This window comes from Channa argus, chromosome 6, assembly GCF_033026475.1.
Source record: "Channa argus isolate prfri chromosome 6, Channa argus male v1.0, whole genome shotgun sequence".
In the NCBI taxonomy this organism is placed as follows: domain Eukaryota; kingdom Metazoa; phylum Chordata; class Actinopteri; order Anabantiformes; family Channidae; genus Channa; species Channa argus.
Window position 1 is genome coordinate 26,173,396 of NC_090202.1, and position 20,507 is coordinate 26,193,902.

Consider the following 20,507-nt stretch of genomic DNA (forward strand, 5'->3'; position numbering starts at 1 on the left):
GGCAGCTAGTTCATATTGACGTTAGGCAATTTTACACTGCAGCTCTGCATTTCAACTTAACCCATCTAGTGGTTCTTCCCCAATTGAACCCTGTGTGTCTGTTATCTAGAGCGTTATGAAAAGCAGCCTCAGGCCACCAGCCAGCCACATAGTCAGGGGTGGAGGTGTGTGTGTGTGTGTGTGTGTGTGTGTGTGTGTGTGTGTGTGTGTGATGTCGGAGGGCATGTACATAGAGGAGAAGCGCTAAGTGATAAGAGAGCAACAGTTTTCAGTAGAGTACACTAGAGAATAACCTGTGGTCAAAGTGTGAAGAGTTACTCTTTGTCACATTTGCTTCCTGTGGGAAAACAACAGTATGAAAAGTCTGAAAGACCCTGTTTACACTTGCTTTAAAAATGTGTTCCAGTGGACGGCCAAGACACATCACCTTTCACACCTCTCTATATACATTTATCTCCAAGGGGTCCAGCAGACCACAGATTTAGTTGCGTCTGCCACACTTCTGGTCTAAAGGTCTGAAGGTCTAAAGGCCATGTGAACATTTATTACGTCAGATTTTAATTGCATGGGCTTGGAAAAATGCTTCAAATACAACAGCCACTAAGTCCTGCATTGATGACGTACTTTCCCTCAATGTCCTTGGCAGGGACACATCAGGACGGATTAGCGTTTACACCTCAGACACTACAGTGGTTTGAGTGAGTGGATCATAATCCATAATGGTGGTAGTTGTAATAAGAGCAGAGTTTCGATCCAATAACCCAATTTGCATTTTAAAAGTGGAAACAAGATGAACAAGTTAAAATCCTTCAGTTTAAGAAGTTATATATTAAACTACATTGAGTCTACTTTAAAGTCTCCTTCAATTTCATGCATCTTAAATATTCCTAATCACATGGCTGGTAAGTATATGATATACAAAGTATACTATACTCTGTTGTATAGTATATTACTGTATTAAATCAGCAAATCCAATAAAAAGACCAAACAACAATTCTTCCCAGTGAATTCTTCTTGTTATGTGTCTGTGCAGGAAGACCTCCATTGTTACCCAAAATCTATTAAAAGCACGTCGAGTCATACCCTTACACCGTGACATTTTCCTTGTTTATGATGAACACGGCCACTGCAGTTTATTTTTAGTCAATGTTTTTACTGTTCTGGTGCTGTGAATAGTCTCCACATGTGTGTTAACCCTAAGCTGAAATTGCAGGAATTCAGACATTGCATCATAGTGTATTGAGTTATTGTTAACGTAAATTAACCCTCTTGCATGATTTTAGTTTTTTAAACTGAAGCAACCGCTGCCTAGATGTTTGTAAAGACATACTCTATTATAGAAATAGCTGTGGGATGCTTTGGAAAATAGCAGGTACTGTAATGTGCATTATATGTGATTTCCACACTGTTTACTTTATGACTGAAATGATTTTGATTGCAACTAGTCATGTTTGGTTTTCCTCTCCTCGTTATCTTCCCTCCAGTACTTTGTCCCACCGCCTTCCCCCTGCCTCCCCCTCGACCCACAGCATTGCTGGAGCCTCTGGGACTTCCTCTTTGTCCTCCACACCCTCTTCCCGCCTGTCAAGGGGGTCCACGGTGAGGAGCACTTTCCATGGTGGGCAAATTAGGGACCGTCGGCCTCCCTCACATGCTCCCCCAGCATCTCCCACACCGTCTCATGATGCCAGCCCACTGCCCCATGCCCGGACTCGGGCCACAACCAACCTGTTAAGCAAACTCACCTCTAAGTTGACTCGCAGGTAAGGGGAGAAGCTGGGAGAATAAGAATAGAAGCTATTTCAATGGCTTTAGTTAATGGTTTAGCATTAAGGGATTTTGTTTTCATTTCATTTAGACTAAAGTTTGTGAATTAGGAAGAGAATGGCTAACAGCTATCAGAAATCAAGAAAAACTTATTATAAATTGCCAATTCAAACGTTTGCAAGTTTTAGGGACGTATGTGTTTGTGTAATTTGTCTCACCAATTAACCAAATAATTTGACAGTGTAGCTCTTTTGCTCTAAATCATTCAGCTAACATCGCTGCCTCTCACTGGCTCTTCCTTAACACCATACTAACCTACAAGCCTTTTTTCTCTAATAACAAAGCTTTGAATTATCAGACCTGGGTCTAATAGTGTTTAGACATTATTCCTCCTGTTTATTAAAGATCTTGTTTTTCCACTTCCACACTGCCCAGCAGCTGTAGGATTTCTACCTGCAACACATCTGTCTGTCCCATCCAGTTAATATGATAAAACAGGTAGCAATTGCCAATAAATAAATAATGAAACATGAATATAGGTCTCAGAAATAGATAGAATTTGGGCAAATGGGTTAAAACCAATTAATCTGGGGGTCATGAATTTAGGGATGTAATTTCTGACATTGCAGAAAGTTCAGTGTAGTCAAGGAGCCCAAAACATTAGTATTTTTAAAGATGGACCGTATGTTAAGTTCAGTTCCTGTTACCTAAAACTGCCCTTCCAACTTGTTTTTCCCTGAAGCCGGTAAGTGGAACACCAAAATGCATGGTAAAGACCCAGGTTTGCTGGTCAGTTGGACGTACTGTGTGTCTTTCTCAGTCAGTTTTTCTCAGCTGCTTATTGTTGCTTTATCTGTTTGTTTGAATCTTTAACAATGTTTGCTTTTCCTTGCCAATCTGTTTTCCTGTAAAGTATGCACAGTTTAATTCATACCTCTCTGCCTCTTTTACTTGTGCTTCTGTCTGTCATCCCCCCCCCCCAAAACACACAAACACCTATATACACGCCTTTTCTCTCATTCAATGTCTCTCTAAATCTACTGTTATCTTCCTTTTTTCATTCCTCTCATCCTTTCTCATCTCCTTCTCTTCTTCCTCTCTGCTCCTAGGGTCACTCTTGACCCTACTAAACGTCAGAGCTCAAACAAGTCCATGTCGGGCTGCACCCTCCCACAGGGGACAAAAACAGTTAGTAAGTTTTCCTTACCCATGTTTTCTGGCTGCCGCTTCTGTCTGTCTGTATGTCTGTCTGTCTGTCTGCCTGCCAGTGCCCTGCCATCTCCTCTACCCCTCATATGCTGTCTGTTGCAGGTTGGAGTTTAGTTATACAGACATGTTATATCAGTGATTGAGTTTAATTGAACTTAAGAGCTTCTGGCTCCAGGAAAGCTGCACCTTTACTGAGACAACTGCAAGTTGGAAAACTTCTATTGCTGTAGTGAATATAAAATTAATAGTTTGCAGCATAACACGTGCTTCATAAGAAAGTTCTTACTATTTAAATTTCTGTCTCATCAAGAAGAGACTAAAGTTTAGAGAGAGTTATACGGACACACACTCAGGTGGTAGTTTATTAGGCATATATCCATATGAAACTATTAGCGTCTAATTTAACAGTCCTGCAATAAATCCTTTCTTCATAAAGATGATTATGTTCAGGTTTTATGCCCCTACTACAGCTGTGGCTGGAGACAGTTTGGGTCGTCTATCCTTCTGTCCTATTCTTGTCAATGCAATATCTCAGAAAGGCCTGGAGGGAATTTCATTACATCTGGCACAAGCATCAACTTGGGCTTAAGGATGAAGTGATTTTATTTTAATGGTCAAAAATCAATGTGACCTCATTCGTCTCAGTACAAGCTCTCACTAACACCTGGATGGAATTTTGTTACATCTGGCACAAATGTCCACTTGTGCTTGTGGATAAATTGATTAGGATATTGAGTCTGGACAGCCATTCATGTGAACTCCAATTTAACTGGTTTCCAGAGGCACAAAACCCGTTTTTGTTTTAGAGAGATTGTTTCAGGGGCTATAAGCCATTAATGGTTTGCACTTATACAGTACCACATTTCTTATCGGTACCCAACACACTTTACAGATGATTTTCATTCACCCATTCACACACAGACACACACACACACACACACAATGATGAGGGCTCAGATGCATGCAAGGTGCTCGCCTGACCACTGGGAGCAACTCTGACACTTCGGCATATGGATAGGAGAAGGGATCAAATCATCAACAGTACATTTTTTGTACTGAACAACAATTTCAAATACATTTTTTATTCTTTTTTTACTTGGTGACAAAATCTTCTGAACTATGGTGGTGGAACAAATTGGATGTGTTTCCACCTTTTTCCGGTTCACAGATGATTCACATCTGTGTTGTTGAACCATTTCCAAACAACAGTAAAGCCCTTTTTTTTTTTTTAAAGACTGAAGTCATTCAAGGTGTGAACCTGTTGGATCATGAGAGATGTCAATGTTAATGCAATAAAAATCATGTGTTTGCACATGAGCAAACACATGATTTTGTTTTCCACTTGGAAGAATCACTGAAAACTAAAATATAGCAATAAAAAATGCCACAGCCCTAATTATAACCCCATGAAGACAGGATTTTCTACAAGACCGATGTATTAAAGCATTTATAGATAAAATAACTTTTTTGTTAAAGTAGTGACAGATAGTTGAAAAAAAGTTTTTCTGTCTCAGGTAAATGACAAAGAAGGGTTAGGGTTATAAAATCCAGACTTAGAAGCTTCCCTGTAGAGTCTGCCAGTGTTAAGACAGCCATATAAGACACTAGTGCTGAGACTTGGAAATCTTTAAATCAAAATTCATTCAGTAAACCTGAGTTTGTAAAATTGTATCTATGTAGGTTTTCTTCCTATAGAGAATAGTTATTTGTAAAACGTAAGTTTGTGTGACTAAAACTCTGATCAGCTGCTGTCTGCTTGAATGTCTTGTCTGTCTGGGTTGCTTTTGTCTCTGCTGGCTGGGCTTAATGTTGTAGCACCTACTAGGGGCTGTAAGGGGCACAGCACCATCACTTGCATTCAACAAAACACAAACTTGTATTGTTTTTCTGGAACAAGCAATAATTAAAGTTTTAGCTTTAGTGTTTTCATGTTTGCCCATATTTCTGACAGTAGTCTTGTGCATATAAGCATTAGATGTAATTGTTGTCTGTCAGCTGATATAGGTAGAAGTCATACACTCACACTTGTTTTTTCCCCCAAGCAATCTTATGAAGATGTGCGTATATTTGCATGAACTCTGGCACATGTTAAGTTATTGCCATAGTCTGAGTCATGTAATCAACACCAGATGTTTGCCCAGACTGCTAACTGTGAGATCTCGGGAAGCAGGGGATCCAAGAGAGACAGGAAAGTAGGACGGTGCTTTAATGGTCTTTTCATATAAGACCGAGGTAAAGAGTAAGAAAAGGATGACAAAAGAGAGGGGATCTCTCTGTGTGTTTAAGCAAACATCATCACAGTTACAATCAGCAGCTGCTAATGTAGTATGCAAAGAATAGAGATGTGGTAGATGGTAATATTTATAACAGTGACAATAGCAGTACAAAAAAAACCCTAGTGTTTACACTGTAAACAACACTGACCTTAAAGATTGGCCACAGTTAAAGTTGTAATGAATAATTTCATTCAACAACATTCACTGTGAATCATTGCAGCCATGAAACTCAGCATATGTTTGAGGCATCTGCAAAAGCACATGCTTGAAAGAAGCATCTCAGCCAGCACCTGTCATCCTGACCGTTTTAAATCGGGATTAGTTATGTAACTAAGTACTAGCCTTCTCTTAAACAGGGATCTTACACAGCTCTTCTTTAGGTAGATTGTTCTGTTATACTCATGCTAGCTCTTTCTCTCTCTCTCTTTTCTTCTCCCTCCGTCACTTTCTGCTCTTCCCTCTCATTCTCTCACTATCAGCTCAGCATATCCCTCTCAGCGGTCGGCCTACAGATTACACAATCTGGCGCACATACTGTACAGTAAATACACATTACTGGATCAGAGCACGGGAGTCTGTCCAGTCTGTCACGTCAAAGACTTCCATTGAATTTTTCCCACTTTTTTAACTAAGGATGTGATGACACTTGTTTTCCTAAAATAAAAACCCTCGGCGTCCTTGATAAAGTTGCAGGAATAAGACTTAATGTTCTTATTTCAGCACTAAAACCCCTCCAGATATTTTCTGGATAATTATTTGGATAGCATTCATTCATAAATGCTGGGGCGTATCCCAGTGATTATCTGTGTGGATTAGCAGGGCTCTAGCTGTACTTTAAGTGAGATGATGCAGCCTATAAGCTGTGTCTCCACATGTATTTAAATGAGATTGAAGTTAATGTGCTGTAACACCTTCTGAGGCAGAGCCTGGTTCAGATTAGAGCCTGTTTCGTTCTATCAATGGAGTCACACTGCTAGCTCCTTCAGGCCACCCCCAGTTCCTGGAATAGGGATCAGGTTGCCAGGTTTGTATCAAACAAATTCTCATTATAGAGAAACCAGCAATAGCACACCCTGGTGGTTATGACCTTAATCAAAAGTGCAGTGTAGCATCAGCGAGCTTATATATTATCTACACATGTGACGTTTTAAAAAACACACAAAATAACTAGAACATGAGATTCTTGACACTTAATGTAAATATCAAAAATAAATTACATCTAGCTAATAATGCAGCTATAGGGAGGGATGTTGCCAAACTCTTCTGTGTCTGTGGTGCATGAAGGTGTTTTGTATACAGCAGTAAACAAACTAAAGTTTATGTGACTTATTTCTGTTTAAATTAAGTCTGGTGTTTGCTTATAACTCATTCATTTGTGCTTTTACCTGCATCTGATTTGAATCTGTGTGAGTCATGTCTGGCCACCAATGTAACACGCACTGTATTGGCCATTTGTTAAGACCTTGATTCACTTCCTCCACATTTGTTCCGCCTCTTTATTTTGTTTGGTTGTTTACTTTGACATTTTGCTGTTTCGTATCCATCCAGTGTTCCAGTGTAGTGAGTGTAGGTTGGTGGTCATCCATCTGTGAAATGATAAATTGTCATGTTTTGTGTTGTGATTGGTCAACATAGCCCTGCTGCTGACTGGTGCTTTAAAACAGGAAGTGGTAGGAGAAGAGTTGGTATGAATGTATTGAGCTGAATGAGTACTAAGAGACATGTGTTTCTTCTTCTTGAGGGTCACAGACGAACCTGAGAGAATCAGCAGATCTCCGGTCACAAGGTAAGAATTTGATTTGTTCTGAACATTAGCAACACTGGGATAAACATACAAGCCATCGTTCAGCCTCATCACAAGTAGAGCTTAACTCAGGAGGGTCAATCAGGCATATATAGCAATGTAGCAAAATTGTAGATATGCCAGAGTAGGTTTGAGGTATTTTAGATATGTTGTTATCCTTACATATTTCATAACTTCTCATTAATACAGCAAAAATGTGCTTACTTGCCTAAAGCGCTTCTAATTGGAATAAAATGGTCGTCTCCTTTCCACCTACCTTGTACTATCCATAACTGAATACCCAAAGGCTGCAGATAAGAAGGAATAATTGAAAGAAAGTTATTCTTGTCCCATTTTGTGGTCTTGATCTGAGACTGCTATTGTTTTGGTGCACAGGGAAACATGGCTGTTGAAGACCAAATCATACACAATGAAATGAAAGCCAAGCGTCTACGTTTAATATCACTCAATATACGATTGGGTTAAAGCAACAACACTTGGTGATTTGCAAAGATGCACACTGTCAGTCATTATTGGTTTCATATGTGGGTTAAATTCAAAAATGTATGAAGATCAATAAAGATATTTTCGAGTCTTGTGAGACCATTAAAACTTTCAATTACAGAACTGGGGCAGAACTGTTATTCCAGGGTTATCAGTCTCCGTATCTCACTGTGTTTCTAAAGCTGTTGTGTACTTCCTCTCAGCCTCAGCTGCTCCAGCCCAGTCTCAGGTTAAGAACAGCAGGTAAAGCAGCTGCACCAGACCAACTTTAGCTAAAGAAACTGTGGTGTGGCTGTAGATGTTGAGCATGACTCCTTGTGTTAGCCAGTATAGCATATATTTTAACTTGAACCACAACAGTGGGTTGACCTTTGGTGTTGCAGTTATTATCACCTTATTTTGAAATGGCAAAACAAGTCAAACAATATTAACATACAAACCTATAATGCACATAGAGCGAGTACAAATGTTCCTATTTCAGAAATTAAAGTTGATGTTTTTATTAATTTATCAGTGGGATGCACATGTAATTTTCATTATTTTTCTAAAACTTTTTTTAATGCCGTCCATAACTACTTTTGTTACTTCTGATAATTATTATTATTTGTTATGAAAGGTTTGCAATATTTCATGCTGTATTTATAATAAAGTGCATTCATAATAAATATTAGACTTAACTTTCATTTCTGAGGAAGGTACATTTGTACTAGCTCATTGTGCATTGATGGAAAAAATCCATGGATTTACATTTTTGGCCATGTCAAAGTAAGGGGATTCAAACTTTTGTACCCAACTGCACTGCAATTGGTGCTATGTGAAGACAAAGCAAATTGTAACAAAAATGATCTATTAAAACACAAATCAGTATTTTATTATTTTATCTGTAAAAACCGATAAATCTTTGTTAATAGAACAAAACAAATTGCACAAAGTTTATTTGAGGTGGCTTTGATTTGCATACTTCTTTGTGTTGTACACCCTCTGTGTAATATGACATGTAGTTAGAGTAGAGAACACAAATTTACTCATCTGTGTATTGGGCAGCGAAATATGACAAATTCAGTAATGTACCATATTAACTTTGTTTCTTCTTCTGCTCTTCCCCTGTCCATTCATACACATGTCCTTTGTACAACCATACAATCATTCACCTGCCTACCATGATCACACACACACACACACACACACACACACACACACACACACACACACACACTACCTTCTCCATCCCTAACTTTGTGTATCCCATGCTGTTACATTTATTTATCATCTTCCGTCCTTTCCTATTTCCTCCTGCCTTTTTTTTCTCCCATTCATCATTCACTGACGCCTCTCTGTCCTTTTCATTGTGAATCTTTATACATTTCCTCCTCCACACTTTTCCTTTTTCTACTTTTAGTCGCCATCTATCTGGGCATCAGAAAGCGGCCGAGCCCCGGACCCCCCGATGCGGCTGGGATGTGAGGGTGCGGAGCCCCCGTGACCCGGCTGAGGTGGTGCTTGCACTGCGTGAGGCAGCACAGGGCTGCGGCTGCCAGGTCCACTTGGCCGGGCCTTTCCTCCTCTCCTGCACCCACGGAGCAGCTGGCGCCCGGGTGGCCTTTGAGGCTGAGGTCTGCCAGCTGCCTGGGGGGCTGAGCCAGAACAGTGGTGTGAGATTCAAGCGCCTGTGGGGGGCACCGTTAGCCTTTAGAGACATCGCCACCAAAGTGTCCAAAGAGCTGGAGCTCTGAGGGCAACAGGAGGCGGGGCAGATTGAGGACAGACGGGACATGTCGACATTTGAGCAGGGATGAGGAGGAGGAGGCCCCACCACCTCCTCATCTACCTCCATGTGCTCCCCCTCTTGTGATGTGGCTAGCGATGCCTCGCCTCCACCAAAGAGCCTCTCTCTGATGCCACCAGTCGCAGCCTAACAAATGGATTCACAGACACAGAGACCTCCATCGGTAGACTTATGATGACCCTAGACCTTGGAGCTGTCAGTGACCAACCACCCCAGCTTACAACATGCCACCACCTCCATATTATATGAGCCCATGGAGTCAAACACCTTTGTTCTTGTTTGTTATTTTCACATTTGAATTATGATGGTGTTGCTGAAAATGATGGAGACTGATTATTCATGTCATGTTTGACATTGCAATTCCTATTGTATATTTGTCTTTATTACTTTTTAAAGAGCTGCTATTTAAAGAAATTGTTAATTTTTTGTGTAGTAAGTTTATTTTTCTTTCTTTAATGCTTTAAAAAGGGCAGAAGTCATCCTCAGAAGCAGGCATCACACTATTTTAGCGATGAGGGTGCAGTCTGACCTCGGGCTTCTAGAGGGAGACGTGCAGAAATGCAAAGACTCATGACAGACTGAATGAAGCATTACAGCCTGCCTGCCCACCCACTGATGACACCCATTTCACAGCTCACTTGGGGTTTTTCATGTCCAGTTGCATCATTTCATGTAAAATGTTGATTTGTCTGCCTGCTGTCCATACGGACTTAGTGTTGACCGCTGGCAGATGAGCAGACCAACAAGCAAAGCTGCCTATTAATACAGGGCTGATATTGTGTCACCATTTGTTACATTCTGCCCCTTTACGTCACCTGATGCTCTGTCCTTTACTTTATTAAGTACAAATTCTTTACAAATATGTATTCCCAGCAACTGAAAATCTGGATCTACAACTGGAATCATAATTTGACTTATTTTACAAAAAGATGCGTCTGCGGGCCACGTAATTCTTAGTAGAATTTGGAACTTGGAGTTGAGTGTGTCCAGGCAAAAAAGGGCCACGCAGCCTCCACTCAGTTCACAGTTTTTAAAGTCTGTCTGAAAACACTCAGGTGCCCATATGAACACTAAAACAGTTCGTATTAGTCATACTCCTTCCTCCGATACTAGAAATTCTCTGTGCAAAGTGTGTCATCATGTTTGAAGGCAATATAAGACTGTAGCCTTCATTATAAGTGGATGTCTTTGAAAGTTGCACTCATTTCAGGAATAAATATCCAATTATTTTTCTTTAATTCAATAGTAAACAGAGAAGGAAATTTATGCTAAAAAGAATTTAACTTTGGAAGATACTGACTTGATTTGATTAATTTGGTCTGCTGAAACATATTAGCTTTAAATACGCATCATAATAGTTTTTGTTCATGGCCGTCCTCACTTGCGTTGTAAGAGCCTTCAAGAAAGGATCTTTTCCCGGTTAGTTTGGACAGAAGGAATTAAACACTTGGTTTAGTTTATACGGGGGCCTCACCGATGTTTTAAGACACACTTGAAAAAAGTTGAACCTACGCTATCCTTTAATTTTTTAATTATTTAAACTAGAAAACCTGCATTGTTCAACTATTCTCTGATGTGGTGCAGAGGAAACACTGTACAAAAATAACACATCTTCAATGCTTTGCCAGTGAAGCTAATGATGACATAGTTCCGAACCTGTTGCTAAAAAGCATTTACTTGTTGGTGACTTTGGTCCATTGTCAAACAGTTACAGCTCAGAAAAGGCAGCGTATTTCTCTAACTTCTTCCAAAGACATTTTCCCCACACAGGATTCCTGTAGCTCGTACTGGTTTAGACCAACTGGGTGGGAGTTACCCAGAGTAGATGGAAGAGTTATTCTGGTAGCACTTTGGAAAAACGATACTGTATCACCTGTCAAGATGCCATCACTTTCTTCAGATGTAGTGCAATACAGCCACAAAGCCAAGACTTACATAAAAGCATTGGTTAAGACTTAATAGGGCTCCTTGTTTGAATTATTATTTTTTTGATATTGCTGATATTTTTTAAAGATTGTTGAGCACTTTTTTTGCCAGGATCACCTTGTACTGTGCTGGCAGAGTTTTTAATAATCTGTATTTTCCTTTTGTTAAATTGTTAAAATTGCATTGTCTCACACATTTAAAGTCAGCTGAAGTGAAAAATGCCTCTTTCCTTTACTCAAATATACCTATAATGGCTTCTCGGCATCATTTACTTTCCACAGTGAGACCAGCTGGAGCGATGACTTCAGGTTTTCAGCTAGAGGTACCATTTGAAATTACTGATGCCACAAAAATGTTTGTGTAATCTGAGGTACAAATTACATTGTTATATGTTAGAAAGTACCAACGTTTGTTCTGTTTTGTCAGATTTAACCATTTTCTTTCATCCAATGTTTTGTGTTTTAACAACTGAGGGAAAAATGTAAACTTTGTTCGGGCTACAGCATGGATGAAAAAATGTATGACTGTTAACGAATCAGACCCAAGCCAAAATGTAATTTCCATGTGCAGTGATGAGGCAGCGGCTTAAGAGGAAAATGTGACCTTCAATGACAGTTTCATAAATTTACGTTATTGGGTTTTTGTTGTACTGCTGCTCATCGCAGAACAAATCTCCAACAAAATACAAATTGATCATATGTTGCTGCATCGACTGACGACTTCAAAATCTAAACGTTGTTGTACCCACAGCATACTGTAACTCTACAAGCAGTTAGAACTTGAACTTCGGGAGCTGGTGCAGCATCTAACAAAAGTCTGATACGGAGAAGGTTAGATGTTGCAGCCCCGGACCCCGGCTATGAGGTCTATGTGTTTCTGTTTTATGGGAGATTTCAGCAGCAGCAGGTGTACACCACTATCTCTAAAAAAAAAAAAATGTGAAGCTGTGATTTTAGGGCTAGTTTTTGCTTTGTGTGTGTGTGCGTGTGCACAAACTGGGCCTCACTCTCTGAAGCTGTTCTCAAAACACATTTAGGGCCATGCTTTAAGGCTACAGTTCTGATGTATAGTGTGTTTGAAGCTGTTGCTCTTATCAACAAAACCTAACTTATGGGATGAAATTATAGACCTGCAATCCTGCATGTCTCCTAGGAAATAATGTGTGACACATAAATAAAGACTTTCAACTATTTCTTCTTCTCCCTGCAATATATTGTGTAGATTGAATGTCTTTCGGTGTCAAATATCTCACCTCATTGTTTTGTGTTTGATCATTTTAAAATGCACTGGGTGTGTTTGTCTGCTCAGATGAATGTGCTTCTTCTGAAGAAAACATGAGGTAGGTTTGAGTGTTAATGGGGCATAGTTTAATTGTCCAGATATATTTTACAATCAAAACAGATCTTGATTTTTCTGTCTTTGCAGATACATAGCCATGACCAGACTATGCATAGATTGATCCCAGGATGTTACAGAGAAGATGGGGGAAGAAATGATGGAAGTGGCAGGATTTTAGAAAGAAGGAAATGGGGGGGAAAAAAAGAGTAACAGAAGTAAGAAAGGAGAGAAGCGGAGATAAAGGTGGAGTCGTTTTAGCAGAAAGAAGTAGGTAGAAAGTAGCCACTTGGCCAAAACCAGTAAGATAACTTTACAACCAGGCTACCTGTTCATTTTTTATAATATCTGTATAAAAAAACAAACGCAGACAGTCATTCAGTCATTGGTTGTCTGTCCTCTTTACTTCTGGGCGGGGATCATGCCATCGATGGACTCTCCCTTCTCGAGCTTCTTCTCCATCTCAATCATCAGCTTGACACCATCAACCACCAGCTGGACCTGCTCCACCTCGGAGGAGCCCAGACGGTCAGCGTTGGAGATGTCGAACACACCACCCACAGAGGCTGTGTCCACACCACCTGGTGAGGAGCAGAAGGACGAGAAGAAGTCAGGAGGAGCAGAAGGAAGAAGCGGCTGAACTGTGATCTCCCTCCTCTGTAAAATGTACTACTATACATTTGATATCCGATAATACTGCGTGTCATACAAGCGGAATATGTACTTCCGATTGGTTATTTGAATTTGAAGAAATATACTACTGACGTTTGTTAAACTTAATTTAACTGCTCAGGAAATACAGCAGTTTTAGCTAATGATAATTAAGACTCTTTTTCTACTGCAAATACTTTTTGTAGGACATAGAAACGCTGTCTCAAGAGGAAGTCGCTGTGCCATTTTTGGTAAAAGTTAACCAGTTTTCTTTTGGAGCGAAACAGAATGAGGTACTATTCACTTAATTTTCCTCTGTTTTGTGGTTAATTCAAAAATATATAAGTGTAATTGAAGCAGAAAGTAATGCCACTAAAGAAAATAGTAATTATATTTATTCTGCACAAATCCTACAGTTCAGAAAGCTGTTAGCTCTAGCTAATGCTAAACTATGTGGCAGCCATTTTAGGATACTAGCTGGCTATCTGGGAGATAGATAACCTGCTTTTCTGTTTTTTGTGCTTTCGGTGTAACTAAAAATTAGTAAAGTTTCGTAATACCTTAATTCTAGAGTCTAAAAGGCCCCTTTTGTGCGCATCATGCATTATAGCATAACATACACTTTCCTTTGTATTTCTAGAATCCTTGAAGAGGATAAAAATAGTGGTCGACCACTAGCTTGATAGGAAACATCTACAAATCTACGAAAATCTTTGTGTGTGTGCAGCAGGCAGTATTATACAGATGGTTTAAAGAGGCTGTAGGCAAAAAAGTAAGTAACAATTTCAAGCATCACCAGTGATTTAGCCTTTAGAGGAAGCGATGGTTACCTCTGTAACGGGGGCCACTTTAAAAACACTGTTACTATCTGTGACGAGCTTTGCAGCCTGATTCGTGTGATTGCTCTGCTTTCGGTACCTGTGCCACGCTTCTGCAGGCGCAGCCTGCTCAGAATCTCCTCGAACTTGGGTTGTGTGCTGAGCTTGGGCAGCTTGACGTGCACGCCACCACGCAGGCCAGTTCCCAGGTTGGAGGGACAGGTCAGAATGTAACCAAGATGTTCATTCCACATGAACCCGTGGTTGTGCTTCTTGAAGATCTCTTCAATCTGACCAGGAAAGTGAAATAAACGATGTGTGATGGTCACAATATAACTACAGCATGTGTCTGCACAACTGTGGGCAGGGGTCTCTGTGTGTTACCTTCTGCAGGCCAACGCAGAAGCGTCTGAAGACCTCCTTCATGTTGCCTCCCTTCTGCATGGAGATGACGCGCAGGTGATCCTCCTCGTTCACCCAGACGAGGAAGGTCTTGTTGTCGTTGTGCCTGAAGGGAAAACACCAGCTCAGCTGCACTTCCAATTCTAATTTTCACTCAATTTATACTGCAACAGTTTATTAAATATAAGTTTAGTGGAAATATGCCTCACTGAACCTCTGTGTATACATTTCTTTTATACTTGCTAGTGTGAATGTTCTGACCCACTGAGCTGATACGGTAGAAGTGGATTTACGGGATGTCAACCCACTTCCATTTTTTTGCCAGTCTGTCTGTCTGTGTCACTCACCAGATACCTCTGGCGTCTGGCCAGTCACGGGCCATACCGGCACAGGTCAGCAGGGGGGACACGGGCTTGTCAAACAGGAAGTGATCAGCGATCAGCTGCTCCTGCTCAGCATCAGTCATGCCGACCAGGGGGTAATACTTTCCCTTGAACTCACCTTCCAGGCTGGCGAGGGCTAAAAAGAACAAAAGGAATGTAGAGGACAGTCTATAAATAAGTGTTTCACACAGACAGACTCGCAAATTGATTATTAGTTTGACATTCACCCTCAATGGACAACTTTTCAATGGCTCTGCGCTCTCCACGGCTGTTGTGGGGGGGCAGGGTGAATCCCTTGATGCTGCGGCCGGTACGAACGCGGCTGGACAGCACATAGTTGGGGTCCAGGTCATCACCACCCTGAGAGAAGAATACATACACAGACAGACAGACAACCATCACCACTACAGGCAATTTAAAGTCACCAATTAACTTAACGTGCCTCACATGTCTGTGGGTGTTAGCGTGTTTGGTAAAGCAGTAGTCGGGATCAGTGGACCAATCTGTCTGTCAGTGCCACTTGTGGTCCGTCCTGGCTATATGTCGAAGTGTCCTTGAGGAAGACACTGAACCTCGAGTTTCTTCCGGTGTGTCACGTGAGCACCTTGTATGGCAGCCACCGCCATCGGTGTGTGTGTGTGTGTGTGTGTGAGATAGGTGAATGCTTTGCATAAAAGCACTATATACACAGACCATTTATCTTTGGAATGTGGGAGGAAAGGGAGTCTGCAGAGGATTATCACCTGCAAGCACAGGAAGAAGATGCAAACTCCACACAGCAGGTAGGTTCAAACTAGAACTGTTTAGCTGTTTTGTTTTTATTTCATATTTTTTTACTACTTTTTAAATGTGTATGTACGCGCATGGTTAATTTAAGTTGATTACTTACAGATGTGTTGTAGCCTGTTTTATAAATTATTTGAAGGATAAGCTTAACTTGGCAATTTGAGTAATTTATTAAAAAATAAATAAAAACAATGGTAATATTTTGTTGAACACTTGCCAGTGGACCAATGTTTTTCCTTTTTAAGTTTTGCTGATCTTTATGAATATCGTCACGACGTCTGTCTTCTCACCTTCAGGTTCTCGTAGTTCAGGTCAGTCTTGTGCTTGTCAGTAGGCTTGTATCCACCGTGACGGTCAGAGATGACAATGTCCAGCAGGTCCTTAAAGACTTCATAGGACTCCTCATCGCCAGCAACGCAGCCCACGGTCATGATGAAGGGGTGACCTTGCAAGAGCATGGATGAAAAGGTTTGATACATTGCTAGCAAGTTCAGCTTTGAAGCGTTTTTGTCAAATGTTCCATGTATTGATTGTCCCTGGACTACTATGTGACATAACAGTTAACTTGGAAAAACAACGTTAATGGTTTTAGCCTAAAAAACTGCTTTTCTTTTAAAACGATTAATTTGAAACGTGCCTGTCAAAATGTCTAGTACGCTACTGTGCAGCACTGCATAAAATTGCTTGTGTTAAACTTGCCAATCAATCATTCCATCAGAGGAGGGCTTCTCTCTGCAAAACTAAATGAAGACGGCACTGTGAAGGCATCTGGAGGACAGTGACGTGGCTAAAAAGTCCAATCTGTTCTAATCTATAGGGTTCGAAGACACGTCTTAAAATTTTTCATAATAGCCTGGATTTTAGCCGCTAATGTTGAGGTTTTGCACAATTTTTACTGTTTGTAAGTCAAATTGATTTGAGGTATGTGTCATTCTTTTGTCAGCTTAGATGTGCAATATTTCTGCATTTTACCGGACCGGCAAGAAAAAAAACAAGACTTTTCTGCAAGTCTTTTTTTTTTCTTGCCTGGTACAATTTGATGTTAGCGTAGTTGGGTTTGGTGGCAGTCCATAATCCTAGCATAATGTCTTATAGTAAGTAATAACTTATATTTGACTACCTGCTTTTACTTATGTTATGTATGTATTATCAAACCCTTTGCTATTATGTGTTAAAGACTGTTAAACTCTATGCTAATGACACACTCTTTCTCACCAGGGTTGTCAACACCAGTCTGGGTGACGTCATCCAAGGTGAAGCCACTGGGGGTGGATTTGCTCCTCAGCTTGCCATAGATCTCCTTGGTCAGTGCCTGTATAGCAGCAGACACACAGTGTAGGTCAGTGATTGTATGTGCATATGATTTTCTCTGTCTTTTGCTCCTTTGTTGTGCTGCATGACAGCGAAGGGTTTTAACAATTTTAGTTTCGATTCTATTCAAAAGCAACATGTTAAAATAGTAGTGTCATTAATAATACATTAGTGGTGCCTATGCCTTTGCGTTAATGCCGAGTAGACAGTCTCCGAGTAGGATCTGTACCTTGGACATGTGGTTGTTGTGCTGGGACAAGTCGGGGAACTCGTCATCCACGGAGAACTTCATTTTGTAGTCATTGTGGCAGTTCTTATAGCTTGCCATGGCTGGGATTCTTACTCTGCCTAACAACACAAAGGTGAAAGGAAGTGTTTTTTTTTTCCAACTGCTGCAGAGACACGGTAGCCATTTTATGCAGGACACTGCAATATATGTATCCTTACTGTGATAGCTCTGACAAAAAGCGATTTTAAATGTTTTGGCAGATCAAGATGTATTTTTGAAGTGTTAGAAAACCAGTTGTCTTAGTGATGTAACAAAGGAACCTGAAAAAAAACTTAGTGACCAAATAAATACCATATTTTTTATATGGATATCTATTAATCTTCTGGTGAAGAGAAAACACACCACGTATTTTCCAAGTCTGCAACTTTTCTTCTCTCCCCTTGTCTTCCTCTCTGTCAGCTGTGCTACTGACGTGATTCTCAGATTTCCTTCCACTAAGACCCTCTCACCACCTGTCCCCCTTCAGCAAAGGTTATTAATACTATGGCTATTTCTCCTCTTGCCCTGCACCCCTCCCCTCTCGTGCTCCATCAAGCTCCAGGTTGCCTTGGCTGAGCTACCATGCAATACAAAAGGCAGTGAAGAAAGAACTTTAGATGACAAACAAAACTGTTAAGCTACTTAAATTCTGGCTTGTTTATTTTTATCTTGAGACATAGTTTTGTTAATGCATTTTCATGCTCATTTCTTGCTGCATATTCTCAATGAGTATGTTTTATGAACTAGTATTTAAACACAAATGACTTAGTCTAAAATGTCTACGTGCAAAGCGTAGGTCACCAGAGCTACAGTTGCAGAATTAGCCAGAATGTACATGTGGGGTCAGGAAAAGATTTACAACTGCGAGCCATCATTCTGCATCTGTTTGTAAGATGAGCTCTCTCTCTCTTTCCGTCTGACGTCAAACTTCGAGGCGTCAGTTGTATTGTCAGTTGCATAGATTGACCCCCACAATGCTGAAAGGTCAACGAATGAACGCCTCAAATGTGGCTCCGCAAGTTACTACACACCTATAATACTCAAAGACACATTTTTTAATTTTTTTTTTTTCTCTCGCTGGTGTCAGCAATAACTGATAGATGGTCGCAACTGTCTCTGAATCTGCACGGCTGTAATTTTCTCCATCTGTCTGCAGACTAGTGCTACCCACATCCGAGAAACCACGAGTGTCGAGTCTTTCAAGGACAAACAAAGATTCAGGTTCAATTTGCACCGGCAAGTTAGAGAAGTAGATTTTAGTAATTTCCATATGAAGAAAAAAATGTGCCAAACATGGAAGAATCCAGGACGACAATGCAGGAAGAAAAAATTTTTTTGTCATGGCTCCAGAGTTCACCAATGGAGAAATATGTCAGAAAGATTTAGTTTAAATTGCCTCGCCCTCTTTTTGCAGTGTTGATTTCAGGAAGTTTCCCTTGGATTTATCAAAAAAAGTTCAATAAAATCATTGTTTTGCTTTTTTTTTACCTGATTAGGAGAAAAGAAAAGTAACAGATCCTGGGATCAGATCCTGTCCACCAAATATAGGGGTTGCCCAACTCTGCCAGGAGATGGACTTAAGTATTTATACCCGGACGTCTTTCCCTATTGGCCGACTGGTCTTGGGGGTCCCCTTGTTTGATTGGTTGCAGAGGGTTTTCTGTGCAGGGTGAGTTTCTAAAAGGCAAGAGCGAACATCACACAACAGTCAAGATGAGAGACAAGGCAACAGCTGCAGCCGCTCTGTCCAACCTTTCAACTTCTGCCTGCTTGTAGCCGCATGATAGGTCTCTGTCCTTTTCCACAACAAACTCATCCACATACATATATATCCCAGCTATGGACATTCGTAACTAACTGTGGTGAGATCAGAGTTCAGCCTTAAAGAGATAAAAATGAACAAGCCAAACAGATATGCACCTTTATGTTGGTTTTTTTTTCACTTTCTTTCACTTGGTCGGGTCTCAGCAGCAGTGGTCTGATGGCTTTGACACCTAAAGATTGTATGGACAAGCATATGTACCGTTTCATAACTGCCCCAACAGCAGAGGTGAAGCAGAGTAACTGGAGCTCTGCCTGCCATCAGATTTTAATTAGCAAACCCTGAAAATATATATTGGATAGGAGGTTGTATGTACATACGTATGTACAGTGGCCAGGATGGGGTATTTTCAGCGTGCTTTTGTACATTTGCAGAGGACAGGTGTCCTCACAGGCTCCGGTTTCACGGCTTTGGCCTGAACATTCACACACATGATTTTACAAATTCGTCTTTCTTCATGTTGCTGCAGGTTGCTTTCCCGCTGTGAGCACACGAGCGCTCACACACGAGCGCTCACACACGAACGCTCACGCATGAACGCTCACGCACGAACGCTCACGCACACCTTCTGTTACCAGATCAACTAGAGAGAGTTGGGGCTGTAGTGGAAGAATTGCTGTAAAGTATAAAAGTTGTACTAATCAAGAAACCTAGAGAATCCAGTTAATGGTCCCTGTGAAGCAAAACACACAACTCTGTTACTTACTCTTAACTCTGTTTTACACATTATAATGTACCATGTTACACCTGCACTGCGTCCTGTGCCACAAATCCTGGTCAAAAAAACCTAAAGGTGTATTCCGCTCATTGAAACCAGTTAGTTCTGCTCTTATGCCACTGTGGAACAGATCCAGTTGCCCAATTTAGACTGTCACTTTATCCCCCAGCCCTCCCTCCATGCACACACACACACACACATTCATACAACTCCCCTACCTCTGAGCCAAACAACTCCAGGTCCTTGCAGCTGCCCTGCGAGAACTGGCACCAAGGACAGTTGTGTAACCAGCTGGGACACTATGTGAATCATTTATGCTTATTCTCATAAGTGAAAGTACCAAAAAACTGAGACAACTAAACACACATGAAATAATATGCAGTGCAATACATCACTTAGTGTTGGTTTCAGATGTCTGTCGTTAGGAAGCACGTGAGGTGGTCCTGATGGTGTGTGATGCAACAGATGAAAAGGTTTGCACAGCTTGAGCTTTGTTACAGAGACACATGTCATTGTAGAGTTGGTGCAGTGTGTGTGGGTACAGAGCTATGAATGCATGCATACATACAGTATACTGTAGCCAGATATATGTGCAAATGTTAGCATCCCCGTCATTAACAGGTCTGCAGACGTCTATAAATACATTTTGGCAGTTTGCTGTTCTGAAGCACTTTGTTGTGTGTTAACACGATGACAAGAGGGACAGAAGGAGCAATGGTCTCAGAGAAGCAACTATTGCTGCACATCAGCCCATTTCCAAAG

The 20,507-nt window shown here is 40.8% G+C and overlaps 2 protein-coding genes across 7 annotated transcripts in view; one reads left to right on the forward strand and one right to left on the reverse strand.

The window, feature by feature from the left end:
* mark4b (MAP/microtubule affinity-regulating kinase 4b) overlaps positions 1-12,934 on the forward strand; it is a 50,276-nt gene extending 37,342 nt beyond the window's left edge. The window contains exons 15-18 of one of the 6 annotated variants that reach the window (XM_067507017.1): positions 1,485-1,763; positions 2,877-2,959; positions 7,002-7,038; positions 8,939-12,934. In XM_067507017.1, the coding sequence (XP_067363118.1) occupies positions 1,485-1,763; positions 2,877-2,959; positions 7,002-7,038; positions 8,939-9,272 (733 nt within the window). In that variant the 3' untranslated portion in view covers positions 9,273-12,934. Of the gene's footprint in view, positions 1-1,484; positions 1,764-2,876; positions 2,960-6,993; positions 7,039-8,938 lie in introns of all 6 variants that reach the window. The other 5 variants (XM_067507019.1, XM_067507020.1, XM_067507021.1 and 2 more) reach the window with 5 other exon arrangements.
* ckmb (creatine kinase, muscle b) lies at positions 12,596-18,801 on the reverse strand. The gene is made up of 9 exons (XM_067507028.1): positions 18,694-18,801; positions 17,167-17,285; positions 16,842-16,938; positions 15,917-16,071; positions 15,068-15,200; positions 14,805-14,976; positions 14,440-14,563; positions 14,156-14,345; positions 12,596-13,167 (listed from the first exon to the last, which is right to left on the reverse strand). Exons 2-9 carry the CDS (start codon positions 17,263-17,265, stop codon positions 12,989-12,991), a joined length of 1,149 nt encoding a protein of 382 aa, XP_067363129.1. The 5' UTR covers positions 17,266-17,285; positions 18,694-18,801; the 3' UTR covers positions 12,596-12,988.
* Positions 18,802-20,507: the final 1,706 nt, after the last annotated feature.

Excerpts from the sequence above, each read along its gene's own strand:
- ckmb (XM_067507028.1), bottom strand. The coding sequence starts at position 17,265 with ATGGCAAGCTATAAGAACTGCCACAATGACTACAAAATGAAGTTCTCC. Across the intron at positions 14,977-15,067 it reads TGAAAAGTTGTCCATTGAGG|CCCTCGCCAGCCTGGAAGGT; the intron begins GTGAATGTCAAA and ends TGTTCTTTTTAG. Across the intron at positions 14,564-14,804 it reads CCAGACGCCAGAGGTATCTG|GCACAACGACAACAAGACCT; the intron begins GTGAGTGACACA and ends TTTTCCCTTCAG.